The sequence below is a fragment of the Lactuca virosa genome, chromosome 3 (genome assembly GCF_052849685.1).
Source record: "Lactuca virosa cultivar CGN04683 chromosome 3, Lactuca_virosa_CGN04683_v6, whole genome shotgun sequence".
Classification (NCBI taxonomy): domain Eukaryota; kingdom Viridiplantae; phylum Streptophyta; class Magnoliopsida; order Asterales; family Asteraceae; genus Lactuca; species Lactuca virosa.
This window is the reverse complement of record NC_136428.1, coordinates 35,393,143-35,403,504: the sequence shown is the minus strand read 5'-3', so window position 1 is coordinate 35,403,504 and position 10,362 is coordinate 35,393,143. Positions and strand designations below refer to the sequence as shown.

Sequence of the window (10,362 nt, the reverse complement as noted above, 5' to 3'; positions counted from 1 at the left end):
TTTTTGGGTCAAAAGAAAATTAAAATAAAGGAAATGTATCAAATTTTGAACATTATATTTAACAATTAAATGAGTTTTTCTTCCAAATCAAAACGTACAAGAATTCAAATATATTTAGACGAACTTACAATTTATATAAAGCAACCAATTAAGTTTGTAATGTAACTAGCGAATAGTTTTCAAGCTTTGATATTTTAAAATGATGGCAAAAAAGGAAAAACTCTTATCAATACAAAGTCTTAGCCACAACAAATATTGATTTACTAATCCAAGCTAGTACCTACATCTAGAATGTTGTTTCTCTTAGTGACATAATATTAATTGCAATACGTTGTAAGTTGACACATTAATCGGACCAAATATTCATTTAAAACTGATTTTGTGCATCTCTACAATGTATACAGTTCGACACTTGCCAAACACCTTTGATGTTTGTTAAAGATAATCTCTAATCTCACTCCAAGTCTCATTTTTGGTAACATTTTGGTGTAAATTTCTCTCCAACCACAATCCATCTCTTGTACCATTTTGATGTAAATAGATACTATAACACCAAAGTTGGTGTTATAATACAACTTCAATCAATGGCATCTATTCTTTAATCAACAAAACCCACAATATCTAAACTCTGTTCTCCCATATAATTCAACAAGACAAAGCTTTCCATCAGAAAAATAGAAGTATCCATATCATTTTGCCAACTAAACTATCCTTTAGGGATATCTAGGTAAATAGACAACAATACAACATACTGCATTACGAATCATGAACACTAAAAGTGGCAGTTTCAACTAATACGAGTCAAATATAAAATCAAATGTGCACAAGACTATCTTCATAACTATGCACTTAAAAGAAAATAAACTCCAGCTACAATTATGGCTGTGTATGTTTGTTTTCATATGCAAAAGATTAAGAAATGATATACTAAGTAATTGGTAGTATATAAAGAATACAATGGTGAATGAGTAGTTTGAAGCAAAAGCAAGAACAGTAGCAGTCTGCTTGTTTCTGAAAGCTCATGTGAAGATGCTACTTACAGAGGTATCATCATGAACACGCCAAATAGTCTCACCCAAAAGATTTGCCACTGAAAGAACAGTCAGCTGTGGGAAATAATGTTGTTCCTTTAAAGGAATTGTGTTTGTTACAATCACTTCTTGAAAAAGTCCACTTGACAACCTCTCAATCGCAGGGGGGCTGTAAAAATAAAAGTTTTAAATGGATAAATTGCGTTAGTGTTGTATACACAGTCACATAATTTTACCTGAATACACCATGAGTGCAACATGCATAGACTTCCCTGGCTCCCTCTTCATGTAATAAAGCTGCACCTTTAGAAATAGTTCCTGAAAATAACACAATATTTTTTTTTTAATTTCGATACAATACAAGTGGTTCACATCTTGAATGACTCACCAGCAGTGTCGATCATGTCATCCAACATCACAGCAACTTTTCCTTTCACATCACCAATTAAATTCATCACCTAAAAATGTGTTACATTTTTTTTTGTAAACGAATCTGAGCGACACATAGCTTAATCAAACATAACAGCAAGGCCACTCTGCGACTTACAATGCCACAAAGGAAAGAGAAAGACAAAAGAAAGGTACCTCAGCTACATTGTGTCCATGGCGCCTTTTGTCAACAATTGCCAAAGGCGCATCAGATAACTTTTTGGCAAAAGCACGTGCCCTAGCAACTCCACCAACATCAGGCGACACAACTACCAAATCATTTGAGCAAATCGACTTGCTGGCAAGATAATCAAGAATCACAGGCTACAACATAATAACAGATAAACTATCAGAAAAAATAAATAAATAAATAAATAAAATTGAAATACTTACCTGACAGTAAACATGATCCACTGGGATATCAAAATAGCCCATGGACTGCCCAGAATGAAGATCACAAGCAAGAACACGATCTGCACCTGCTTCAGTGATCAGGTTTGCTACTAGTTTTGCAGCAATAGATTCACGCCCTTGAGTCTGATGAAATAAATATGAGAAAAATTAATTTTTTAAAGGTTAATTTACTAACTTTAAATGAAATTTAGGTTTACCTTTCTATCTGCTCTGGCGTATCCAAAATAAGGGATGACAGCTGTGATGTTCTTGGCTGATGCTCTTCTACATGCATCTATTGTAACTAAAAGCTCCATGAGATTTTCATTTGCAGGAGGGCTGGTAGGTTGCACCAGATACACATCACACCCACGTACACTCTCTTGTAACTGAACATATATTTCACCATCTGCAAATCGCTTTATCTGAATCATTCCAAGATCAAGTCCCATGTAACTTGCAATTTCCTGAAAACCAATACAAAATTATTTTAGCCATGATCTATAGATATAAGGAATGCCATCACATTTTACATAATGTTACAAGCAACATTTTGAGTTGCCATGATATGAAGTTGAAGAAGTTATCATATGTTTTTAAAATGAATAAAGGAGTATTATACCTGAGAAAGTGCAGAATTTGCAGTACCAGAGAATATTTTAAGCTTCCCATTCATAACAGCATGATTCATGCGCCCAGCTTCCATGAAGTTGGACAGCATTCCATCTTTGATAATTGGTACACATGGTTTCCCATTTAATGATTTACTAATTTCACACCTCTAAAAAAAACAACCAACCACAATCAATCTTTGAACTTTTTAAACTAGAAAGTTAGCAACTGAACTTTTATCTTAGAAGTACAACCAGCTGGTTCTTTGATATAAACTTGTTAACCTAACATTTTATAAATATTTCCTAGCATATATTGTCAACCCTCAACCCTTGTTTTAGTTACCATTTTCCATGAAATATTTACAATCTATATCACCTTTAAAGTTGAAAAGTAGCATGCTTAATCTCCTTAGATTGGAATAGAACAAATCAACAAACAATTTCAAATATAGTATGCATACAAGCCATGTCCTAAAGAGTGCATTTGGCCCTTCAGATGTATGTTTCTGCTAAAACATAATTACTACATGCCCACACCAGTAATTATACCAAGTTCCGTTTAATAGTAGGCAGGGAGAAGGGGGATTTAAGCACATAACCTCCATGATACCACCATAAATACTCAATGGCATAAGTATAAAGAATTTCAGTCTCTAAATAAAAACATATTGAGTTATTGACTTTAAACTCATTATATTATCTCAGTAAGACAAGCATAGCAACTTACATTACGTTTAAGTAACTTAACAGTATGTATGTAGACTACTTCAATATGTATATTCAAAGACAACTGTTACTTCCAAAATTGGTGAAATCAAGCAAAACAAGAAGTCAAACAGGACTCCTGTGTTCTAGTCACTGAAGCATAACAATAGTTTAGGTACTAAAATCAAAATACCAGATACATTCATTTATTTAGACTCAGACCTTCGAAATAGAACCTACGGGATAGATGTTAGATGGACAAAACGAATTGGATTTAACATCCAGATTGCCTCGGGTATTCAAAATGATGTATCTGATATGAGAATCGGTTAAAAATGTTGAGCGAAAGATAAAAATTGTTCCAAACAACTGTGAGTTCCGTTAATCATTTGGAAAATTCAAAAGTATCCAACCTAATAGAGGAAAAAGGAGCAACGCAATAACAAAAATACAAAAATCAATTACACTACGAAACGCACAACATTATAATCGACAGAAACAAAAACATTCCTATCTTGCAATATCTCAACCATTTATTCATAGAATATAGGACTTAAAGCAAATATATACACAAGCAACTTACGATGTTGTTAGCAGAAGCGGGAATACGAGCCTCGCTGTTAATGAAACCACGGCTGAAAGAGTGCCGAGAAAACGGCGATGAAGAAGAAGAAGTAGAGCATGATGATGGAGATGGCAACATTAGAGATGCCATTGGAACTAAGATTAGGGTTTATCTCAGCACTTTATGAGCTTTTTCCAGAAATGCAAATTGAATGGCGCCTCTTCGTTCCTTCTGTATCTATATGTAGGTATCAGTGGCAGGTGGCACACACGCAACGACACCTTTTGTTTACCAAAAGGCCCTGAATAGAGCTGCTCAATTTCAACGAACCAAAAGCTATCAAATGGTTTTAGATTTGCATTTAAACGAATTATAAATATTAATTGTGATTTCATTTTTATCATACAAAATTAAAACAAATAGAGATGGGAAAACATAAAAGAATTCAGATAAAAAAAAAGATGTAAACTGGCTTCAATCTTATTAAAAAATACTATAAAAACAATCAGATGAACAATGTGAGTAATTGTATGTAGTTTTAACTCTGTGATCATCCAAATATTCAAATATTATAATTTTTTTTTAACCGGCAAATACAAATATTATAATCTACTCCTAAACTAACACATAATTTCACCTATGTATAATTTTATCGGGTTAATGTCATAAAAACCCTCAAGTTTACAGGGTTTGTCGGTTTTGCCCAAAGTTGAAATTTATGTCCGTTTTTACCCAAACATTTTCGAAAAAATGTTCGATTTTACCCTTTTACCGGTGATAACAGGTTTTCCAGGTTACCATTATATTAAATTCACAAAAAAATCTTTAAGTTTACCATTTTTTTGCGTTTTTACCCTTAAGTTTATAATTTTTTTTACACTTTTACCCTAAGTATATTTTTTTCATAATATACATATTTATGCAGAAAAATCGTACTTATATACAAAAAAATATTTAATTAAATATTGTATTTATATTTTTTTAATGTTATATATATATATATATATATATATATATATATATATATTTGTTTGTGTGTGTTTGTGTTTTTGCATGGTTATACCATTTAAAAAGATAAATAATATTTTTAGAATTATGAATATGTGTTTTATAGATATAGTTTTTAGAAGTATAAATTCATATTTTTACATTTTTATATATTAATATGTATCTATACTTCTAAAAATATATTTATACTTTAAAAAACACATATATCAAAATACATATTTACACTTCTAAAAATATATGTATATACTTATATAAACATGTTTTCAGGGTTTTGTCGATTTTGCCCAAAGTTGAATTTTATGTCCGTTTTCACCCTAACATTTTCCAATGAAACTACATTGTTTTTTTTTTTTTTAATTTAAGAATTATTATCATCATAATCTATCTATATATCTATCTATATCTAAATATCTATATCTACCTATATCTATCTATCTATCTATCTATCTATCTATCTATCTATATCTATATCTATATCTATCTATATATCTATATCTATATCTATATCTATATCTATCTATCTATCTATCTATCTTAGAAAGCTAGTATTTTTCCTTGAACCTCATACATTTGCAACTCTCAAAACTATATAAAATCATTTTTGCTCACACCACATTCATTTGAAACCTCCATTTTTTAACTAATACAACTCAAAAGTCTTCTTAATAATGATTTACCACTCAAAGGTTTTATAACCTATATTATGATTAATAAGCACTTAATGAAACGTTTACTATAAAATGATCAATCTTTTGGGTAGACATGCATACAAATCACATACAAACTTCATAAAGAAACAAGCTTAAAGGTTTTTTTTATTAGTTTGAGGTCTTATTACCACTTTTCGAGATATATTATTATGTTATAGCTTTTAAATTGTAAGTTTGTTATATACTAATTTTTTATATATTTTTATTGGTTTTGGATTCTTTTAATACAATTGTTGTATGTTGTGCTTTAATCGTTAATATATATTAGACCAGATAGATGTTATCGATCATATGTTATATACTGTGATGTAGATAATATTTAATTAGATATGTTAAATATTATCGTTTGTTTTGTACTGCTTCAAAAAAGTAACTAAGTAAAAGTTGTGAATATTTTAAATTTTCCATGTAAATCTGAAAGATATATTTTTCTTTTTACCGCATGTATTTGAAATTCTCATTACTTTTCAATTTCTTTATAATAATCATTATATATTGGTTAATAATGTTAAATAGGTGTAAAACGCTAATTGTAATACTAAAATTAACTAAATTTGAATATTAAATTAACATATTTTACTTATACTTAGTTTTGATATGTTATTTCTTAAATTGTCAGTTTAAAGTCATAACTTTTGAATAATTTGTATAAAATACTTAAATTGTTAATTTAAATACAGTGTTAAAGTACTAACTTAAATGAAATTTTCAATTAAACTTAATGAAAATCCAATGACTATTTTGTAAATAGTTATAAGTTATAAATTATAGTGTTAAATGTAAAAACTAAATTGTAATCTCAAATCAATTAAAATATTTCCTAAAACTATTTTTATAAACATTAATAATTTCTAAATAAGTATCTTACAAATAACTTATAACGATAATAGTTGAAAATAATATTGTAACTTATAAAAATAAAAACAATGTTTGATGTTTTAAATAACTACAGTAATAAAAATTAAAAAGTTAATCAAATGTAGTTTTTAAAATGACGATTAAGCTTATATAGTTTTAATAGATTTAATATCATCATATAATTCAAAATAATTAATATTTTACACTAAATTAGTATAAGAATTATTATATCAAAGTTAACTATAATATTTTTATATTTAAACAACATATATTTTAAATTTATAATTGTATTTTGCGCAACGCGCGAGTATTCGCCTAGTAAATATATAAAGATGTTACTTTACATTTTTAATTATATAAATCTAATTGCCCACTTGAAAGAGAAAATGCGAACTTGTCAACTTGGGGATGAGATATGTTTGTCGATACAATTTGTGTGGGGACTTTTAATTTGTCTTTTACCAACGTTATGCTTTTCCTAAAGCAGATAATGGACATTTTTTTTTGTTAATATTATAGTTTCTTTGTGATAGGTTACTTCAAATATAAATATGAACATATATTTTCTTTTTGCAGCATGTCAACATTTGGTATAGAAAAGCAATACTAAATTATTTACGAAAGGTATTAGTTAAAAATTATCAAAATACAATAATTTTTTTAGACATTTGCAAATATATTTGGCGCATTTTCACCAATATACTTGAAACAGTTCAATACGATGATAGTTCCTTGAACTTTTAGTTTTATATACATTTTATGTTATAAATGATTTAATATGTTCGTGTAAAATAAGAATATTGATTATTGGGATAATGAGGGTAATATATTATTTGATTTGTACACATTTAGTCACTGACCTTTTTTTCGTTTATATTTGCCCCTTTAACTTGTTAAACTGTACATATTTAGTCCTTATGACCGGCTACTCCAGGTTAGCCGGTAAAAATGACTTAATAGGGTAATATATTTATCACTTTGTACACATTTAATCCTTAATATTTTTGTACACATTTAGTCCTTAATATTTTTTTTGTTGCAAAATAAGTCATTTTTGTTTTTGTACTCATTCAGTACTAATGAATAATTTCTTTAGGTTTTTCTCGCGACATCTTATATGGGATAGTCATATGGTGGTGGGATAGGTTGAGGTGGTCTTGTTATAAGCTGTAGGCTAAGATACCTGGTGCAGGCCGGCTGTAAGCCGTAGGCACGGAAGCTCGAGAAGAGCGGTTGGGTTAAGGCGGCATGCTGACAAACCCTGGGTATTCCATCCCGATGACTGATTGGACCTATTGCATGTTGGCATTCCAGTCCGATGACTGATTAGGCTAAGGTATTTTAATCTGATGAGTGTGGACCCGTTATGCATTATAATATGTTTGTTGTATCGGGTATTTTGGGGGAAACTCACTAAACTTTGTACTTACCCGGTTGTTTATGTTTTTAGCTTCTATCATTGATCGTGGGAAGGAGAAGACATGATTATACACACTCATCAACAGTATTGAGGATTCCGCGTTTCTTATATTACTCATCAACAACCTCACACACTTCATCAATGATTGTCCCACATGTATATGTACTGAAAGAGTACGAAAACAAAAATCATTTATTTTGAAATAAAAAATATTAATGACTAAATGTGTACAAAATGAGAAATATATTACCCTATTAATTCATTTTTCCCGGCTAACCTGGAGTAACCGGTTATAATGACTGAGTGTGTACAGTTTAACAAGTTAAATGTGTAAATGTGGACGAAAAAAAAACTCAGTGACCAAATGTGTACAAATCGAAAAATATATTACCTTTTTAAGTCATTAAGAAGTTCAAATTGTTTTATTAAACGGACAAAACAACTTTTTTTTTGAAATTACGTAACTATATATGTACGAAATAAATAATAATGAGTTCAATGAAAAAACATTGAAAAATATATTACTATTATATATCTTATCCATTTATTTCAATAAAAAGTTTGATATAAATTTAAAGGAATATGTCACAAAAAGCATTATGAATCTATGTTTTTTTTAATAGCAAAAATGAATCTATCTTTTTTATTTAAAAAGTTATTGTTTTGTTTATAATTTCGGAAAAACTCTTTATGTTTCGTGATTTGGACTATTTAACATGAAATGTCAAGAAATAATTTTATGCTTGAAATTAAATGTAATTTTTTTCGTGAACTAGTTTCGGACCGATTTAGTTTGATTATCAAGTAAATATAATTACCAAAGGGTTTCTAGCTCATCGGTATCTGGTGTTGCCCTTCTTCTTTGAGGTTGAGAGTTCAAGTCCCGTCGTGAACATAGATGGATTTAAGATGTAGTTTAGGAGTATGTTAGATTTATCGTTTCATAAAAAAATAAATATAATTATTTATAGCCGAATATACTTTAATTATAATAAACTCTTTATGTTTCATAAAGTTAGCGATTTGGATTATTTTAACATGAAATATCAAGAAATAATTTTATGCTTGAAATTAGTTAAATTTTTTTTTATGAACTAGTTTCGGACGACTTGGTTTAATTATCAAGTAAATATAATTATTTATAGCCATTTAAAAAGAAATTTAATTTACTTATAATAAACTCTTTATGTTTCATAAAGTTAGTCATTTGGACTATTTTAACATGAAATATCAAGAAATAATTTTACGCTTGAAATTAAATGTAATTTTTTTTCGTGAACTAGTTATTTACTTTGATTATCAAGTAAATATAATTATTTATAACCGTTAAAAAATAAATATAATTTACTTGTAATAAACACATGCTAAAATAATGGTTCTACTCATTAAAAAGTTATCGAACTCTCATCAACAAACAAACCCTTCAGATTAATAAACGAATCTAAATTACAGAATTTTAAAAATTACAATGGCTAAACTATAAGATTTTCAAAATGTCAATAACTTTAAAATAAAATGGCTTTTTGAATAAAAACTAAATTATTTTTGTGAAATGGAAAAAAAAACATATGTTTATTCTTACACAACATTTTTTTAGAGAATTACTAATCTAGTAATTTTCCTTAATTACCTATCCAAAAATTAGCAATTTTCCAAAAATAGCCCACGAAACCGTAAGTAATTAAAGTGGGCTACTGTTTCGACAAATGGTCTACTGTTTCGGGTAACTATAAAAAAAAAATTAATTTCGAAATCTAAAACCGTAGGTTATTTTATAACCTATGGTTTTCTCTCCACGTTCTACGGTTTCCCAAACCGCGTAGTCTACGGTTTCGGTAAAAAAGTCTACGATTTCGGTAATTTTTTTTTTTTGTTTTTCGAAAAAAATCAAGGAATCATAACATATATATATATATATATATATATATATATATAGGTTACAACCATTTTTTTTAAAACGAAAAAAATGAAAACCGTAGGCTTCATAAGAAGCCTAAAGTTTTACTATTTTTTTCGGTTTTTTTTTTAAGTTGTCCCTATGTACAAAACAACTCCTAATCAAGAATACGGTAAAATTTCGATAAAAAAATAGACGTATCTCGTTGTTCTTCGGGTGCTACATTGAGAGAAAACAGTAGAGAAATCAAGAAAAAAGTAGTAAAAATGACCTAATCTGAAAATCAATACATTATATATACTATGGGCCAATGAGACCCGAAAGAGTAAACGGGCCGGGAAACAGTAACTCATTGCTCTAAAACCGTAGACTTCACCTCGTTGACGGTAGTCAACGCTAGCCATCTAGGCTAAAGTTTTTATTTTTTGGCTATTTTTTGATACATAATTAGGGAAAATAGCTAGATTAGTAATTCCTTTTTTTTCTAAATACAATATAATTGTGTTTTAAAATTTAAAATATTGTATTGTATAACTTTATAAAACAATATTATGTATGGAAAAAAATATATTACACACGAATCACTTCATTTAATTACTTCATTTACTAATAGACTGCCATTATATTTAGAGATAATTCATTCATAAGAATATCACAAGGAAGTAGCCAAGTTGGCTCAGGATGTTACCCAAATTAGAAGAACTATATGACATTCCATTAGAGCATTATACC

The 10,362-nt window shown here is 28.7% G+C and overlaps 1 protein-coding gene across 1 annotated transcript; it reads right to left on the bottom strand.

Annotated features, from left to right (window-relative positions):
* Positions 1 to 766: 766 nt before the first annotated feature.
* On the bottom strand, positions 767 to 4,033 carry LOC145165472 (ribose-phosphate pyrophosphokinase 1-like). The gene is made up of 8 exons (XM_079084210.1): positions 3,756 to 4,033; positions 2,476 to 2,634; positions 2,072 to 2,320; positions 1,854 to 1,997; positions 1,617 to 1,784; positions 1,420 to 1,489; positions 1,268 to 1,349; positions 767 to 1,200 (listed from the first exon to the last, which is right to left on the bottom strand). The coding sequence occupies exons 1-8, from the start codon at positions 3,885 to 3,887 to the stop codon at positions 1,020 to 1,022; spliced, it is 1,185 nt and encodes a 394-aa protein (XP_078940336.1). The 5' UTR covers positions 3,888 to 4,033; the 3' UTR covers positions 767 to 1,019.
* Between the last annotated feature and the right edge of the window lie 6,329 nt (positions 4,034 to 10,362).

What these genes read in the sequence shown, in the direction of transcription:
- LOC145165472 (XM_079084210.1), bottom strand. Translation starts at nt 3,887, where the DNA reads ATGGCATCTCTAATGTTGCCATCTCCATCATCATGCTCTACTTCTTCT. An exon ending in ACGCCAGAGCAGATAGAAAG is followed by an intron (nt 1,998 to 2,071) that starts GTAAACCTAAAT and finishes TTATTTCATCAG; the next exon opens with ACTCAAGGGCGTGAATCTAT. An exon ending in TGGATCATGTTTACTGTCAG is followed by an intron (nt 1,785 to 1,853) that starts GTAAGTATTTCA and finishes ATTATGTTGTAG; the next exon opens with CCTGTGATTCTTGATTATCT.